Source organism: Sphaerodactylus townsendi, linkage group LG04 (genome assembly GCF_021028975.2).
Source record: "Sphaerodactylus townsendi isolate TG3544 linkage group LG04, MPM_Stown_v2.3, whole genome shotgun sequence".
In the NCBI taxonomy this organism is placed as follows: Eukaryota; Metazoa; Chordata; class Lepidosauria; order Squamata; family Sphaerodactylidae; genus Sphaerodactylus; species Sphaerodactylus townsendi.
The window spans coordinates 108,487,388-108,506,916 of record NC_059428.1 but is presented as its reverse complement, the minus strand read 5'-3'; the positions used below and the strand labels follow the sequence as shown (position 1 = coordinate 108,506,916).

The 19,529-nt window shown below is 42.5% G+C and overlaps 1 protein-coding gene across 2 annotated transcripts in view; it reads left to right on the top strand.

The window, feature by feature from the left end:
* The window catches only part of PCCA (propionyl-CoA carboxylase subunit alpha), a 345,506-nt gene that overhangs the window by 60,735 nt on the left and 265,242 nt on the right, over positions 1-19,529 (top strand). For both annotated transcript variants that reach the window (XM_048493110.1, XM_048493109.1), the window contains exons 3-4: positions 376-423; positions 520-588. In XM_048493110.1, coding sequence (XP_048349067.1) covers positions 376-423; positions 520-588 — 117 coding nt within the window. The remainder of the gene's footprint in view (positions 1-375; positions 424-519; positions 589-19,529) is intronic.

Sequence of the window (19,529 nt, the reverse complement as noted above, 5' to 3'; positions counted from 1 at the left end):
GTTCTATTCTTTTCAAATTTGTTTGTGGTAAATAATATCTGTGCAGCATTAGATGGGCCGTTAGTCTGATACGCAAGGCTATTCTTGTCCATGGGTTTGAAGCTGGTTAGAAATCTTGGTGGGATCCAGGTTCACAGTAGATATTGGTGCCAATGTATCCTTTAATCAGAATTATGACCAGAGAGGGTGTACAATTTTGTGTCCCGGAGGGTTCAGTGATGCATCCCTGTATGGCTGTATGTGGGAGGGTGAATGCAAATCTAATATGCAATTGTACTGGATTTAGAAACGGTTAACTTCACAGGCTAAATAAATGTATAAATGTTTTATGCTATAATCTGTGGAGTCATGCTTTCCCCTTTCTTGTTCATTCAGATGTTTGAAAAGATTCTTATTGCCAACAGAGGAGAAATTGCATGTAGAGTAAGTATAACTTCTCCAAAACAATTGCCTCTTCAATCTTGTCACTTGTGTGATTTTCTTTAAAACTCATCTTTTTTTAATTTCCCAAATTACTAGGTAATTAAAACCTGCAAGACGATGGGCATTAAAACAATTGCTATACACAGTGACGTTGATTCCAATGCTGTAAGTACCAGCCGCGTAAAATTTCTTATGGAATGGTTGTCTTTCAAGAAGTGGATTATATGCCAGTTTATATATGTGAATTATTGTTTAAATGTCTAAATAAGATGAAATACTATCTGTCTTATAGAAACAAGTAATTCTAAAATAGGGGTTGTAATTTAAGGGCTTCAAGGGAAAAGCAGATCAAGCATATAGTAGGTTTATATCCCAGAGAAGTTCGGTTAGCCTCAATTAGGGCCAGGGCTTTTTTGGCCCTAGCCCCAGTCTGGTGGAACACTCTGTCCAATGAGACCAGGGCCTTATGCAGTTCCGCAGGGCTTGTGAGGCAGTGCTGTTCCCCAAGACGTGTGGTTGAGGCAGCCATTGTACCATCCAGCGTCTCCCCCCTCACCCCTTTCTCTTTCACCATTCTCCATCTGACTGTTATGAGTTCATTTCACCACTTACAGGAATATTGTATGTTTTGCCATCTGGACAAATATAGTCGTAAATTATTGGAATTTATTTATTGAAATGTTTTAATGTTTAGATGATTTTCGGTTTTATACACATGTTGTAAGCCTCCCCGAGCCCGAAAGAGGAGGGGCAGCCTAGTAAATCTAATAAAATAAATAAAATATGACTATGCTAGTAGGGACCACTGAGGAGCTCACGAGAGAGGGGAAATCCCACATTCCTCCTTGCATTGCTTTCCAAGGGCCAGGGCTCTCATTCTTCCCTCTGGTGCCCCACTCTCATTCTTCCCTCTGGTGCCCCACTCACTTACAGTGCTTCCCCTACTGCACTGCCCCTGTCTGTTTGACTCAGCCTGCCTGATCATTTTTCTCAGCTGCCTTTCTCGGTTTCCCTTGTTCACCTGTTGGCGGTGGCCGTGCCTCTTACAGTTTCCCCACTGCTGTTCCACTCACATGCCTGCCTAGTGGTGCCTGGTACCTTCCTTACCTTCGCTGTTGAGTGCTCCCACCCCCATCTCTCTACCCACTGGCTGGTAGAAGTTGGACCTTTCTTGGCTCCCCTGCCACCTCTATCTTCCTAGAAAAGCCTAGTGAGATGTTGTAGCATTTGTCAAGAAAATGATTCCTTCAAGCAGTTTCTTGTTCAGTTCAGGCTGAGACCTGCAAAAGGTGGAAACTTCTCTTTCTGAAAACTTAGACCAAGCTACTTGTAGCTTCAGAGAGTGAGGTAAGGGGAGAAGGGAAGAAATCCAGGTGCCAGTCACACCATTGGGCATAATAGTTTCAAGGTTATGGAGGCCTGGGAGGATACATTCCATCTCATTAATGCCTGAGCTCTGGGTTGGGAAAATGTGTTTGTTAACTGGACCTGATGGAGCCTCAGGGCATCTGGTTGAATGGGCAAGCTAATTTGATTGGTTGGATCACAATTAGCAACATGTTTCATTGGTCAAGTTACATCATTGGCTGTTTATTTTATTGGTTAACTGGAACGAGGCCAGCATGGGTCATTGAGCATGTAGGTAAGATATTTCGTTCTAGTTTTGCCCTGTGGCAGGATTACATCTGACTTTGAGATACTTCTTGACTTTGGTGGGTCATACTGACCGGAAACCCTGTCTTCGACTTTGGAATTTGAAACTTTATTTGACTCAGTTCTATTGGTAACATATGGAACTTAAACCAGTGCTTGTAAATGTGCTTATTTTACACTTATAGTTGTACTATTTTTATCCTCACTGTTCATTGCTATTTTTATTGAATATTCTTGCACAAGTTTAATAAAACAAAAAACATAAGTAATTGTGTGGTGGTTTTGAATTCTGGAGGCTTCACTCTGAATCCAGTTCTTCAGCCTTCATTGGCTCCACTACCAAATTAATTGTGTTCTGAAACTTGGTTTGTATGCATCCTATCTTGCAAGGGCAACTTTCTTGATTTTAGTCCCAGGAAACCTAGAGGTTTTTCCCCTTGGTCTCTTGTTGCCTGGGCAGGAAGGGGACTGGTAGCAGTGCTGCCTGGAAATTGTGACAACTCATAGTTCTGCCTTTTAAGTTTTGTTTTGCTTGACTACCTCCTCCCAAAGATTCGTGGGCTGCAAGATCTTGGGGTTTCTTCTTTTTTGATTTGAAGTTTCGGTGTTTTAAAAAATTCCCGTACTTTTCCCGGTTCTCATTTTTTTCCCTTGTAAACCTTGGTATTTTCACAGGAGCCTGCCTTCTCTGTATATGGCCCTGTTTGGGTTTTGTTCTGCTTTTTGGGTCAGAATTGGGTGTGATTGGTCGCTCATCTTCTCTCCTCTGTCCTCTGAACTTTTTTTCTGTTTCATAATGGAGAGACAGACTGCCAACGTTATCTTGTAAAACCTTGGTAGCTATTTTGGAGCTTCTAGGCAACTTGTTTCAAATGATAGCCTTGTTAGTATGCAGTAGAAAAGTTAAGATTTGAGTCCATTAGCACCCTAATGAGCAGCAAGATTTTTGGGCATGGACTTTTGAGAATCAAAGTTCCTTTTGTCTGGGTCAAGTAGGGATGGAGATCCGCGAATCCTTATATCCTACTTTGAAGTTGAGAGGGATGTTACTAAGAAGGGAATGAGGATACAGAGGTACAAGGCAAAATGTGATCAGCTTGATTAGTGCAGGAGAGAAATGCTTAGGGGCAGAAAGCTACCATGTTGTCATAAGGTAAGAAACCTTTGAACCTATGGAGCCCTGTTCTGAATTTGTAAATGAATTTGATGAGGATGCTGGGAGTTGGATTCAGAAATAGATTATAAGATTGTTATAGATATTGCATGCCTGCCTGTATTGTGTGTGATCAAGGCTGGGACACAGCCCTAAGGTTCTTAGGTCTTAAGGTCACCTCTATTTTGGTGTGTGTAGGGGCTATTTAAAACACAGGTGCTCTTGAAGATTCTTTTTTTTTTTAAATTTTTTATTGTATCATTTGAATTTTACAATTTATGATAATAATTTCTTTCTTCATACATTTTCAAACAATACATTTTCCCCCTTTTCTCCCACCCCCCCATTGCTTCCTCTTAGTTTTTTCACACAAACAGCAGTAAGTTCATTCTTTGTAGCCTCTTCTCCCGCTCTTGAAGATTCTTAACCAGTCAGAGGTTCTGAATAAAATCAGCCTCAGAATAATCCAGAACATGATGCCTGGTTGAAAAGCTTTCTAATGTTTAGGTGGAATCTCTTTTCCTGCACCTTGAATTCGTTACTCCGTGTTCTAGTCTCTGAGGCAGCAGAAAATAAGCTTGTTCCCTTTTCGACAAGACATCCCTTCACATATTTAAACATGGCTATCATGTCCCCCTTTAACTTTCACTTCTCCAGACTAAACATCCCCAGCTCCCCAAGTCTCTCTTCGTAGGGCATGGATTCCAGACCTTTTACCATTTTGGTTGCCTTCCTCTGGACATGTTCCAGCTTGTCAATATCGTGGTTAAGAGCAGGTGGATTCTAATCTGGAGAACTGGGTTTGATTCCCCTGAGTGGCAGAGGCTTATCTGGTGAACCAAATGTGTTTCTGCACTCCTACATTCCTGCTGGGTAACCTTTGGCTAGTCACAGTTCTTCGGAATTCTCTCAGCCCCACCTACTTCACAAGGTGTCTTGTTGTGGGAAAGGAAGGGAAAGGAGTTTGTAAGCTGCCTTGAGTTTCCTTGCAGGAGAGAAAGGTCGGGTATAAATCCAAACTCTTCTTCTTCTTAAATTGTGGTGCCCAGAACTGAACACATACTCTAATTGAGGTCTGACCAATGCAGAGTAGAGTAGTACAATTACTTCCCCCGATCTAGACACTATACTCTTATTGATGCATCCCTGAATTGCATTGGCTTTCTTGGCTGCCATATCACACTGCTGACTGATGTTCAGTTTGTGGTCTACTAAGACTCCCAGATTCCTTTCACATAGTATTGTCAAGCTAGGTGTCACCCATCCTATATCTGCATTTCTTTTTTTCTGCTTAAGTGTGGAATCTTACATTTATCTCTGTTGAAATTCTGTCCAGATCATTTTGAATCAAGGGGTGTAATTCAAGTGGTGTTGCAGAAAATGGTAATGAAACTGAAGTGTCCCAGTGACCTGTTTGGGAGAATTACACTTGGTTGAAATAGATGACTGGAAAATAGGGTTGACAGTTCTAGCATGAGAAATTGCTGGAGATTTTGCAAAAGTGCCTGGAGTGGATGGGATTTAGGGAGCGGAGGAAGGTTGTGATCGCGTAGAGTCCTCTGCCAAAGCCACCATTTCTTTCAGGGGAACTGATTTCATTCTGGGAGATCTTCAGGCCCGAGTGGATGGCAGCCCAAGTAGGCAGCCACATACGTGGCATATCATCAATTCTTCGTGTGTTCTAAAATTGAGGTCAGCAGTTTTCACTGCCTTTGGCTTTTTTCTTACATTTAAACTATGTAAGAAATACGTGCTGGATTGTTTTGTAAAAAGAATTCTTGTTCCAGTAAAACAGTTTAACAAAACAGTTTGAATTGTTTGAATGTAGCATTTAAGCCATGCTTGACTTTTTGCCCTAATTAAATATTTCAGATCCAGCATTTGTTGCTTTGGGGACATAAAAGTAACATGGGATGCTTAAAAACATTTTTTTCCTAAATAAAAGTAAAAATAAGCATGGTAGTTTCAATTATATTCTCCTTAGAATATGTTAAAACTTTCTGGTTCATATTCTTCTGGGGAAACTCACATATGTGTTCCTTAATTCTTTTTTGTTCATTGACTGCCAGACATCCCATGGCCTCACAATTATGTTAGGTAAGCTCCATGGGATTATATGAACCAGAAGACTTGGATACACAGCTGATGCGTCTAGCTGTAGACTTGTGTTCTCTAACGTATACCTCTAAGTGTTAATACCACTGTGGAAAATATTTATTCTGCACTAGAATATTTTGAAGCATGTGTGGGTTACATGTTCTTTAGAACACTATATAGATGGTTCTATTCATTTGTTTCCTGTGAGGATTCTGCTATCAAAGTGTACAGAGGGTCAGCCATCAAAAGTGTAGATGTATTAGCCTGCTGGAAAGTATCTTTTATGTAAACTTGAGTCCTGGGCTTTGGAAAATAGAATCTTTGCTAAGGAAATAGCTTCAGAGAAGTGTATTCTTCTATAGTCTATTCTTGAATCAGTGCTTTGTCCTTCTTTCATGTTAGCAAGTGTACTTTTACTCACACAAGTCTAATGTATTCAGCTTTTGTTGATTTTAAAAGCTGCCTATGATACCAACAGTTTCACCCAAAATAAATTTATAATTGTATTTTGGAGCACAATCTTTTGGAATGAATCCCCCCCGCCCGTTTTTTTAAAACTCCCATACTGTTTTACAAGGTTGCTTCCCCATGAAGTTTTTCTTCCAGCTTGGCACCCAAGGTCAAGTGTAATTTTATAACAGAGACTGTTAACTGTTGGTGCTAAACTAAGTGAATAGTTCTAGAATTGTTAAGTAAAATTACCTTTGGTACTGGTTTCCCAAATTACATCATATGAAATGAATGCCCCCTTCTTATATTGGCTGACTTGGTTTCAGAGTCTGCTTCAACTGTTGCCATGTCATGGACCTATTTCTTCACTTAAAAGACAGATCAGGCAAAAGCTTAACATTTCTACCCAGCATGCCATGGCTTCATAAGACAACAGTACAATTTATTTTATTTAGGTTGTTTATGGCCTGCTTTTCTTCTGGAGGTGGAGGTCATCTATCTGGGTGTTTCTTGCCTTTGCTCAGGGAGGCAGGAAAAAGAATTCATCACTTCCTGTAGAGGCTCTGGACTCCATTTTGCCAGTATTTTTCCTGCCTCTACAGGGAGTGCACGGATTCTCTGACTCCTCCAGCAGGATTAGCTTTTTTTCTTACTTCTAAGTTTCATTGTTGCTCTCTCTGTGTCACTCTTCTGTCCTCCCTGTCCTTTTCTCCTGGATAGGGTAGTGTGATGGAATACTACTGTAAAATTCCATCACAGGTAGATATTTTCTGTTGGGCTTAGATTAGGCTAGGTAGCTTTCACGCCAAAAGTTGTGAGGCAAAACCGCCACCAAGGAATTCTCCCCAGTCAGGGAGATCTTCTCAATTTTGGCTGTGGAACAACTAGGACAGTGACAAAGAACAGGGCTTTCCTCATTTTGCCTACAGGCACTGAAGAGGGTTCTCCCAGCTGCATGCTGGAAAATTCATCCCAACAGGAGCCTCCAGATCCAGCCGTGGCACAGAACTCAGCCACATCCAAAAAGGAAAGTGAACGCAAGCACACCGCCACTGCCAGCAAAGGCGGTAAGAAAGGGAAGCTTGCACCCGTGAAGAAGCAACTCAGCCTGGCCCCTCTTGGAAAAGGTCATCCTTCAGGGTGACCAAGGCAGTTTCAGTTCCATGACCGGGTCTGAATCCAAATTGGATTGGACCTATATAATAAGCTTCTTCCAAGCATGCCTGTAGTTGAACAGCCACAAACCTCCCTAATATCTGGGCAAAAAAAGGTATGTTAGCCACCAGGCGATAGTTGTTTAGATCTTCAGGGTCTAGAAGAAGAAGAGTTTGGATTTATATCCCCCCTTTCTCTCCTGCAGGAGACTCAAAGGGGCTTACAATCTCCTGGCCCTTCCCCCCTCACAACAAACACCCTGTGAGGTAGGTGGGGCTGAGAGAGTTCCGAAAAGCTGTGACTAGCCCAAGGTCACCCAGCTGGCGTGTGTGGGAGTGTACAGGCTAATCTGAATTCCCCAGATAAGCCTCCACATCTCAGGCGGCAGAGCTGGGAATCAAACCCTGTTCCTCCAGATTAGATACACAAGCTCTTAACCTCCTACGCCACTGCTGCTCCTGATCTCAAGAAGATCTCTTAAAAAGCGGGTGCATGACCACCTCCTTGAGAACCAGCGAAACCACAGTTTCTCTCAAGGAAGTATTCACTGCCCCTGTATCCATTCAGTCATACCCATTGATACCAATGACCATGGTATCCTCCTGGAAAGGCTGCAAAACTTGGCAGTTGGGGGTACCGCGTTGAGATGGTTCTGCTCCTACTTCCAAGACCAGTACCAGAGTAGTCATGGGATACTGTTGCTCATAATCGTGGATACTCTCTTATGGGATTCCTCAGGAGTTGGTTTTGTCTCTCATGCTTTTAAACATCAATATGAAGCTGCTAGGGGAGGTTATCAGGAGATTTGTAGTTAGGTGCCATCAATATTCTAATGATACTCTAGCCCAGGGGTAGGGAACCTGCGGCTCTCCAGATGTTCAGGAACTACAATTCCCATCAGCCTCTGTCAGCATGGCCAATTGGCCATGCTGGTAGGGGCTGATGGGAATTGTAGTTCCTGAACATCTGGAGAGCCGCAGGTTCCCTACCCCTGCTCTAGCCCCTTATGCATGGAACAGTCACCTTGCGGCTCTTAGCTGCACAGCAGGGCTGTAGTGTGGTCTCCTTGCATTTCTGTTTACACATGAGGAGGCATTCACTGCCTGTCCCACAACTGCTTGCTGATGCCTCAGCGGGCCTTTTCTTGGTTCTCTTTACTCTGCCCATCAGCTCCTTCTTAAAGACACCGTTCTCATCCCAATCAGTAGTTGCAGGATAAAGGGCTTTGTTAGAGCCCTTTAAATTGCAGTTATATTGGCACACTTGTGATTGCAGTTATAGTGATATTGTAGCCCCTTTTTTGAACCCCCCCCCCCAAAAAAAAAATAAGAAAGAAAGAGGCAAAGAAATTCCCTGGACCATACTGTGCTGTCCTGGAACTGATATCTCTCCCCACCCCAACACACACTCTTCCTGGTTTTCAAATGCTATAAAAACAGTGATTTTGCAGTGATTCTCTGTTTATAGTGCTATGTTGATATATCAATAATATATAACAAACACTGAAGCAATAACAAATCTGAAAAGGGGGAAGGAGTGTGAGGGACTGGTGGTGGGTAGAGGGAAGATGTCTGGGGCAAAGCTATGCTCACTGGCAAATCTCCCCTACTCTGACAGTGAAGAAAATTAAAGTTGCACTTAAAGTAGTGTCATTTGTCATGGGAAGAGTGGAAATTGAAAGTAGGGCTCAGGGAAATACATATGAACAAGACATTTTGCTGCAACGGACATTTGCCCTGCCGTGCAGCAGACACCTGGTGCATAATGGGCCTCAGCGCTATCTCTCCATGCCATCTGAATCTGGAGAGGTAGTCAGCATTCTTGTCAGGTGCTTAGAGGTAGTAATGGGATGGATGAGGGCCAATAAATTGAGGCTGAATACAGACCAGATGGAGATGTGTGTCAGTAGATCTCAGGTCCGTGAAGTGGGGAGGCAGCCATACTTGATGGGGCTGTATTTCCCTGCGAAGGACTGGTGTGAAATCTGGGGGTGCTCCTGGACTCTGCTGTGACATTTGAAGTACAGGTGTGGAAGGTGTGGCCAGTACATATTCCCAGCTCTGGCTGGATTGCCAGCTATGGCCCCTTTTGGACAGAGACCATCTGGCTAGAGTAATCCACTCTCTAATAACCTCCAGTTGTAATATTCTTGACATGGGGCTACCCTTGAAGACCGTTTGGAAACTGGAGCCAGTGCAGAAAGCAGCAGCAAGACTGCTAACTGGTGTTGCTGGCTGGATGCACATCATGCCAGTCTTAGGAGAACTACACTGACGGCCAATTCACTATCCAAGCCAATTCAATGAAGTGTTATTGACTTATGAAGCCCTAAACAGATTGGCCCCCAGATATCTAAAGCAATGCCTTCTCCCATATCAGCTTGCCCTTGCCCTCAGATCAGCAGATGAAGCCTTTTTGGTGGTACCACCACCAGTGGCAAAAAAGGTGGAGATCTGGGGCAGTGGTGGCCCCAAAACTGTGGAATGATCTCTCCCTGAGGAGCATCAAGCACCTTCTTTATATGCATTTAGAAAATTAGTAAAGACAACCTATTTTCCCTGACCTTTGGCTGAAGAGATGGTTTCTCCCTTCTGGTAAATGAATTTTTAAATAGGTTTTATAATTTTAAAAACATTTTTAATGGATTTAAAATTATTGGATTGGATTGGTTTGGATTTAAAGTTTTATGAATTTTGATACGTTTTAATAGATTTTATGGATTTTAAATAAGTGTTCTTGTTATAGTGATACAGATTGCAAGCATTTTTAGGTTTATCGATACTTTGTGACTTTGATCTTATGTTGTAATCCTCTCTGAGACCTTTGGGTACAGGGTAGGCTAAAAATACAAATAAATAAATAAATAAAAATACCCTCATTTTAATGTGACGGAAATCAAAAAGAACTTGCATTTTTTTTAAAGCTTGGCAAAAATTGAGCTGATATGCTGGAATAATTTCAAATGGGCAGTACGCTGCTGAAGTGGTTTTTGTAGTCTGAAAAAACAGATGCTTCATCTTTGAATTCTTGACTGTTCATAGAACCGAGTCTTCAGGATGAAAATACCTCCTCAAACATGAGTACAATGTCAGGAGTACAACTGTACACAATAGGTCTTTAGCATTTCTTTTGACACCTAATGTACATGTAGTTAAATTTTTTTATGATAAACAAAGAACAAGCTAACACTAATTGGATGGGAACAAAAGAAGTTATAGCATAAAGCAATGAATGAGGGATAATTTTATGTGGCGTTTTTAACACAGCAGGGATGCTGTAGTCTTAGAATGTAGTGGCTGTAAATGGTTAGGAAAATCCCATGGTAAAGTAATTACAGGAATTTGGTTTAGTAAAGGATTATTAGTGTTTACCTCAATATATGTTCATTCAGACTGCATGCATCATTGTAGTGTAAGCATCAGGACCTTGTAATCAGAGGTGTATGTGTGACCGAAGTCCTCAGATTGTATTTTCTCTACAGAACACATTTCCTTGGTGATGATAAACATACAAATGAAACTCATAGATAAAATGGAATGTTTTAGAAGTTTCCTTTCCAGTCCAACTCTTCTGACTGGAAGCAATGAAGCTCTTTCCTGTGTCGGGCCCACTAGTCCCATGGTGGCCATGTGGAGATGAGCCAATCTTGTCAAAGCGGCCTCTGCGTGAATGCTGGTATCCTGCAGAACCAAGTCTGGGAGATGCCAGCAGCAACCTGGAGACCATCTCTGTCTGCTCACACAAGCTATCCAGTGGCAAGATAGGCAGCCGATAAACCAGGACACTTAGTCTATCCCTGGTTCTCAGCATGAGGAACAGTCAACCAGTGCCAGCAGCATTCTGCATTGGAATTCTGTGAAATGAGAAAGACTGCCAGGGGATGGCTGCTTCCTTGACCCTGTGCTTGTGGTTGGTGAAGGACCATATACCCATCTGGGATCAGCTGAGACCGAGTAACATTGTGAAAGTCATCCAGCGAAGTCTCAATCAGAGAATGTCAACTGGCTTTTCAATAGAAGGTTGGATAAACCAGCAGTGTGAGTTTGGACAGACCTGGTGTTGCATGTTTTTCCTTTATCTGTCTTGAATTCAGGTGTAGATTTGGCATTGTGTACTTACGTGCTGGCTCTTCATCATTTTATGGTGGACCCTTCAAAGGGGGAAATCCCATGTTTTTCAGTGCTGTTCATTCTGGCTTGATAGGGCTCTTCATGTTACTCAATGCAGGGTGGGTTCAGTCTTTGCACATTTCACCAGCTCTATGAAAACTTTCTCTATACCCACTGCTGATATCTGTAGTGACACTACTTAATCCGTTCCTTCCATTAAGTGCTAAGCCTTCTGAAGTATGAAGTATGAAGTCAACTTTAGCAGAACTTTCTTGAATGGTCTTTTCAGTCGATTATATCTCTTATTGATTGTCTTCTATTTCTTTCTTCGCTTGTAAGGAATTTTGAGAATAATGATTCCTGGTCTTTCAGATCTTTCTAGAAATCCTGTCTGTGGTCTGCATAGGTAATTGAGAGAGTGGTGTTGGAGCAGCTTCAAGATTTTCTGGATGACGCATCGGCTTTCGACCCCTTCCAGTCCGGCTTCCGTACTGGGCATGGGACGGAGACTGTTCTCGTCGCTGTCACAGATACACTTCATATACAGCTTGACCGAGGCGGATCGGCGCTGCTGGTATTGCTTGATCTTACAGCAGCGTTTGATGTGGTCGACCACGACCTTTTGACCCACCGCCTGGCTGTCTCTGGAGTGCGGGGCACTGTCCTTCAATGGATTGTCTCGTTTCTCCGGGGTCGGACTCAGCAAGTGAGGTGTGGGGATCAGGCCTCCCGGAAGTGCCCGCTTCATTGCGGTGTACCCCAGGGGGCATTACTATCCCCGCTATTATTTAATATCTATATGCGACCCCTTGCTCAGCTGGTACGGAGTTTTGGGCTAGCTTGTCATCAGTATGTGGATGACACACAGCTCATTCTGTTGATGGAGAGGGGAGCAGTCACCGCCCCTGCGGCTCTACAGCATTGTCTGGAGGCGGTTGCTGGTTGGTTGCGACAGAGCAAGTTAAAACTGAATCTATCGAAGACGGAGATCCTTTGGCTTGGCTGCGAGGGAGGGGGCGGGACTTTCCAGCTGCCGGTGTGGGAGGGGGTCACATTGGCGCCAACCCACTCCGTTCGCAACCTGGGGGTCCACCTGGATTCGTCTCTTTCAATGGAGACCCAGGTGGCCCATATAACCCGGGTTGCTTTTTTCCACCTTCGTCAGGCCCGGCGGTTGGCTCCCTTCCTCTCCCAAGCGGACCTAGCCACAGTGGTCCATGCAACGGTCACCTCCAGACTGGACTATTGTAACTCGCTCTACGCGGGCCTTCCCTTGCGTCTGATTCGGAGACTAAAACTGGTCCAACATGCGGCGGCACGGTTGCTTACAGGCATCGCCATCTGGGAACACATCCAGCCTGTGCTGCGCCAGCTGCATTGGCTCCCAGTAGAGTTCCGAATCATTTTCAAGGTGTTGGTGCTGACCTTTAAGGCCTTACGTGGCTTGGGACCCTCGTACCTGCGAGACCGCATCACCCCATATGTCCCTACACGGCCTCTCCGCTCGGCTGAGGCCAATCTTTTGGTGGTCCCTGGCCCCTCAATGATGCGGCTGGCCTCCACACGGGCCAGGGCCTTTACGGCTCTGGCCCCGGCCTGGTGGAACACTCTTCCACCAGCCATCCGGGCCCTGCGGGACCTTGGGGAGTTCCGCAGGGCCTGTAAAACAGAACTGTTCCGCCGGGCCTTTGGAGGGACCAGCCGCTGAAGGTGCCCCCCCCCTTTAGCTCTTAACACCTGAGTCCTTCTACCTAATAGGACTCGCCACTCCCTCCCTCTTAGGGGAGGATTTAAAATTAGGGTATTTGGACGCCTCTTATTATTCTACTGCTGTTTTTTAAAGGTTTTAACCATATTTATTTGTACTGAGATTCATGTTGTACACCGCCCAGAGCCCCTTGGGATGGGGCGGTATAAAAGTTTAAATAATAAATAAATAAATAAAAATAAACATTCCGTTACATGCTAATACATTTTGGTCAAAGGGCATAGTACTGATGATCAATACAGCGTAGAATTCTCCCCTTGAACTTGATGGAGGAGAGGTGGAAGGAAATCTCCCTGAAGCCCAATGGTAAACATTGTACCAGTAAAGTCAACTTTGACCTGCTTTACAGATTGTTATAAGGACAGAATGGGGCACATCCCATACATACCACCCTTACCTCCTTGAAAGCAGGATGGGCTAGAAATCTGACAGATACCCAAATATCCTTGTAGCAGTGTTTTCGAATAATCACCCACATGTCCTTGGTAGCAGCTGCTGGTTGTAAATTCTTTGGTTCTTTCCAAATCCTGTTGGTTGGCTTTCAATGCAGTTTTTGAAAGGGAGGTTTGAACAGCTAGTTTTTTTGACAACCAGCCCTGGCAATGGCTAGAACATGGGAACAGGAGCAGAATGTATTGTCTAGACTAGGCTGAGACATGCCATTTTTTGAAAATTTTCTCTGAAAAACTGATGACTCTCCCAGGTTTCTTCCCCCCCCCCCCCAATAATTTTTATTTTATAAAAAAAAATACTGGAAAATAAAAGAGAGTGACCAGCAAAAAAATAAGAAGGGGAAAGACTAATGAGGAAAAACAAAAAAAAGCGGAAGGCTGCTTCCAAGAGCTCAACGGATCACTCACATTTTTGATCCTGGATTTTCTCAGAACTAGTGGGTCTAAAGTCTAGACACTTCCAGTCCCCAATATCGGGTAGGCGAGAGTTAAGAAAAACGTGCTCTACAGCCAGCAAAGTACCCCCTATCAGCAGAGTGTAATCTGGGAGCTCTCAGAGGCTCAACCAGTTTGAAAGGCCATCACACAGGAAGTCCTGACTTTTCCGGGTTCCTGTGCCTGGATTCTTTTTTCTTTTCTTTTGTATTTTATTTTGATAGGAGAAAAAAATATTGTGCGGCTGGAATTATCATGCGGACACAGAGCAGGAAGAAAACTTCTTTCCCATCCCCATGTTTCTGCAGAGTAGGTCATATATACTTTAAGAACATTTTATGATGAGCTTTAATCCTATGATTAAGGAGCACAGGTGGAAAAATTTCAAGATCAGAAACTATGCTTATACTGAAATACGATGCTTCAGTGTTTCTTGGATATATCACAAACTGTATAATAGTGGTCATAGACCAAAAGGAACCAACTCTGAAATGGCCACCTGATTTAAAAAAACAAACAAACAGCAGGTTGGATTGGTTGGGATTTTTTTTTTAAAAGCCTAGAGTTGTTTCTAAAGAAAGTTCAGAAACTGGCTTTGTGATCCTGGGGTCTCTTCCCCAACCCTTTCTGCTTTGGTTATCTTGGAGAGAAACAGAAGACTTAACAGTGCAGTCCTAAGGAGAGTTAATCCAGTCTACTCCATTTCAGTGAGCTTAGATTAGTTAGTATAACTCAGCATAGGATTGCACTGTTAGGACAGTCTGTGGTTATTATTTTTTTTATCCCTGCTGCCCGCGGGCTCTAAAACCCGCCGTGTGGTCCCCTTCTGGGTGGGAGGGGGTGAGCGGGCCACCTGCCCGTGACGGGCCTTCCCAGCTGACCCGGAGCCGGGCACGGCGCACTGCTGGCATAGAAAATGCACCTGATGGGGGCTGGGCACCGCCCGGGCGGCTGTCCCCTCCGGGGCCCTTTCCCCGTGAGGGGGCGGGGGACGGAGGGAATCCGCCGGGCCCAAGGCGGCCAGCGCCACCCGCCGGGTTGAAATCTGTCTGTGGTTATTGAACTGGTGACCTTTCTTTACTCTTATAGATATTTTAATCTAGGTTAAGGAGAGACCCTGTCCTATCCTGGATGGCCCAGGCTAGTCCAATCTCACATTTCAGAAGCTCAGCAGGGTCAGCCCTGGTTAGTATTTGGATGGGAAAGCAGCAATGAAGTCCAGGTTGCTTTGCAGAGGCAGGCAATGACAGACCACCTTTGAATGTCTCTTGTTTTAAAAATCTTTTCAGATTGCTGTTTTTTCTGCACTTTCTACCACTAAGGAGAGATCCAGCATTAAGAGAGCCTACTCTATTTTTTGAATCTCTGTAAAATTACAGAAGCAGCCATCAAGATGCAAGCCAAAGGATAACCCAATCATTCTGAGAGAAATTGAGGGGAGAGAGAATAATTGCTTTCTAGGCTTAGAATGTAGTGGACTAGCTATGTTGAAAAACATGAGTGAATATTTTTGATAGTGCACTTTTCACTCTAATAATGTCTAAGCTACTTTAATTTCCATCCTTTCATCTTCCACCTTAAGTATTTTAGGTACAGATTTTAATCTCTCAGCTTTTTTAGACACTTCTCTAAAATATCACCACAGACAACAACCATTTGGATAGCCACATATATGTGCTGCCTATTTTTCTCTGTCTCACAAGAGTGAGACTGTGCCCCCATTATCTTGGGAGCAGCGTTACTGTTTGTCCCAATGGCATCTAATTGCAGTGGGGCTATCCTTCTACTTTAGCAGTACAGAGTAATTAAAAAGTACTGTTTGAGACCAAGTCCTGGAAGTGAAAATACAACTTCTGTTTTTAAAAGGTACATTGTCTTCTGGTGGGCTTACAAACTGTTGAACAACTTCACATTGCCTTGTTGGTAGACATCTTATTAAACTCATGTATATTCTCCCTCTTATTAGCGCAGTTGCCTCCTGCTGTGTGGTGTCGATGATGAAGATGGTCACAGCATTTTTGTTTTTTGGTGGAGGATATATTTCACCATTCTGCATGGGAGGATGGCAGCAGAGTGATATTCATTTGCTTGAAAATAAATATTCATTTGCTTGAAAACTAAGTGATATTCATTTGCTTGAAAACTTTTAACAGAATGTATACTCTTCACCACATAAAGATTAAAGAGTGATCAGTTGTGGTGCAGCAGAAGAGACAGTAGCGCGCTTTTGCAGTAGAAAAATAGTCCTGAATGGTTATGAGCATTGTAATTCATTTTTAAGTGCAACCTTTGTCAAAAACCATAATTCTGTGCAGTATAAAACATGTTACTTTGAAAAAACAGCATTTATAGTGCCTCAAATGACTGTAAGCAAAACCTGCCTTCTCCACCTTAGATCTGCTGCTTTCCTTTTTCTAGCGCCCATCATTTTCAGCCAGCTTCAGGTGCCTCTGTGCTGCTGCCGCCAGTTGCAGAAAGTTCTCAGAAGTTTCCTCTGCTTGCAGCTCATCTGATGACCATTTCACTATAAAAAGTAGATGAATAAAATTTGTTTTTCCTAGTGATCCCGTGCACATGTCATTTCCCCCCTTTTTTTAAAAAAATGAGAAATCTTCATAGCCACGACAGCATCATCTAAGAATTGCAACTGTTTGAAGGGCTGCTCTACCTCCCATTAAGAAGCAGTGGGTAGACCTGGCAGCTTTCTACCCATTCCTTTCAATTGTGGATAGACCTGCTTTCCGGAGGGCAGGTCTATCTGCGATTGAAAGTAATGGGTTGGTCTACCAGTGGTAATGTAGCAATTTACAGTGTGGCTTTCTTTCTCTTTTTTAACCCCCGTTTTTCTACAGAAAGCTGGATTAGATTTAGATGGAAGGTAGAGTGAAAATGAGTGTAAGGAACATTAACAGATAGTGAAAGGAACACTAAAAGGTATGCAGATGATACCTCATAACTGGCAGAAAAGAGTAAAGACTTGAAATGATTTTTGATGAAGGTTAAAGGAGAAAGTGCCAGAGCGGGATTACTGCTGATCATAAAGAAGACAAAAGTAATGACCGTGGAGGAATTGCACAGCTTTCACATTGACAATGAAGAAACTAAAATTGTTTCCTTGGCTCAATCATCAATCAAAAGGGAGACTTCAACCAAGAAATCCGAAAGAGATTGAGACTGAGAAGGATAGCCATGAAGGAACTTGAAAAGATACCTGAGTGCAAAGAAGTGTCACTGGGAGACCAAGATCAAGATAATTCATACTGTGATATTCGCCATCACTATGTATGGATGTCGAAGTTGGATTATGAATAATGTTGTCAGGAAGAAAATTGAAATGTGGTGAGACGTTTATGTCGACTATTGACTGCCAAAGATACTATATTTATTGATTCATTTGTACCCCACCCTTTGCTCCAATGGGGACCTAAAGCAGCTTACATTGTTTTCTTCACCATTAAATTCTCCACAAGGACCCTGTGAGGTAGACTGAGAGAGGGTGACTGGCCCAAGGTCACCCATCAGAAGTGACAGGGCAGATGAGACTTGATGGCATGCAACACACAAAATGACTGTTCCACAGAATTCTGGGATTTCTTAAATCTACCAGGTTTCCTATGTGGAAATTTGACTAATGATGAGCAAGCCTTTTTGAAAAACTATTGACCCACCACTGTCGATCTTCCCAAGGAGATGGCAGCCACAGTTGGAGTATTTTCTTGATTGCATTTTCATCTCATCTGGGGCAAAAGGTAAAATCACAGGACAAGTCAGAGCCTTGCATGAACTGAAGGTGTTAATTCCCATAATCTATGTTTTGAATTTTAAAATCAAATTTTCTTGTTCAAAACGATTGCATTGTAAACATGGATTGTTGGTACTTTGGATGGCACTTCATACTTGTTTGCAATATCTTTCACATGTATTTGTTTGAGGAAGTGATTCGTGGCTTTCTCCATCTCCTTTTCATAGCTACATACTTCTTAAACCTATAAGTGTTTGACATTTGTGTTGGAAGGAAAGCCGATGGGAATTCATCGACCATCTACTAAGTTGCATCTTTTCAGGGTGGCCTGCTGTTTGAAATATGACTCCTGGAGTGTATTGTCTTTGTAGCCCTAGGATTCAGTAATGAGATTGAGTGTTATCTTGTGTGAGCCCTCATAGATGATTGACAAAGAGGTGATGTGACTCATCATTTATCAAGATATTATCATGCCTACCCTTTATCATTTATCCCTGCTGTCTTGGGAGGTAGTGAGGACAGCTATGACTTTGTGATGTCAAAGTAATTAGTGTTTGTTTTTGGTATCCAGCTGAACAAACTGGAAGCTAACGATCAGGTAAATTAAGATGGCATGCATTAGTGGAGGAAGGTGAGAGGACCTCTGGGAAGAGCTTATCAAAATTTCATAATTTTAAAAAACTGTCTTGTGTCTTCTAATTGTTTCCTTGTATTCATTTGCCATTAATAGGCATTGACTAAGTTAAAGATGCCTTATAGCACTGTCTACTTTCAATTCAAGGCACTTCCTGCCTGAAATTACGCTGAGGTACCTTTTATTTGATATGTCTGCAATTCCAAATACTCAAAAATCTTTGTCTTAAAATATTTCAGTTCTGTCATAATTCAGCATCTCTTTTTTTCTGAAAGTTTGATCTGTCGATCATCCTGTGTCTGAAATGTCTGTAACCATATCAGAATTTTCCTGGGAAATTAATGCAAAATTGGGCTTGAGTTAGTCATATTTAAAAATTACAAAAGAAATTGTGAATGAACTTCATAAAAACTGTGAACAACTTACTTATTTGTGTACCATAGAGTAAATAATGTAACACACCACCTTTCTGTTTAAAAGCATTCACAGTTTCTTTCAAGATAAACATAAAGATAAATAAAACTAGCAATTAAAATTAAGAATAAAATAAAAGTCAGGAATAAAAGAGAGGAAACATCAGAAGTAAAAAATCTATCCCACAGCCTATCAAAATTTAACGAAAAAATGAATGTGTATTGCTAGCTAGGCTGCTCTTATGTTGCGAAATATTCTGTTCCTAATTAATGAAGCCTGGTAGGGTATGACATGTTCAAAAACAAAAAATTGTGGTACGGCACTATAAATACTAAAACTTCTAAACTTGTTCAGTTCAGTCATCTTTGGAGGCCCTGCTTCAGGTGCCTTGCCTTCTGTTACTATTCAGGTAATTATCTGAGAAGTGGTCTTCTTGGTTGTGGCTAGGAATGGACACCACGAAAAAATTGGTATCTTTTGGACCTGGATACTAAAGCTGAAAAATATTGGTGTCTAGATTTCAAATACTGGTTTACTATTTGAATCTGTTGCGGCTGTTTTTAAATATGTATATATATATATATATATATTATTCACTATGGGGAGACTTTTCAGGGTACTGGCAAGGCAAGTTTTTAAGTTAATGGCACCAAAGTTGTAGCAACACTGATAGTGCCTGCGACTAAATAACCCTCAAGTTTCAAGTGGGCCCCTGAACAAAGTGCCCTTAGCCACCCTTCATCGTCTCCTATGGGGAGAAAAAAAATCAAGCTTTCTCTGAGGGAAAGAGTAACCAAATATTCAAGAACAAGCAAAGCAGCCACTAACCAGAAGCCTCACAAAGTGGACAAGACCAACATGACAAAAGAACTCACACAGAACTAGACAGACACTGCTATGTGGCAAGCTTAACAGCAAATGTCAAATCAGAAAATCCAAGCCAATGTCAAACTAACAAACCCTCCAAATTAAATCAAGGTAATAAGGAAGGATGCTGCAAGCCAAACACATCAGATAATCTAAGGCAGTGTAGAACTGAGAATC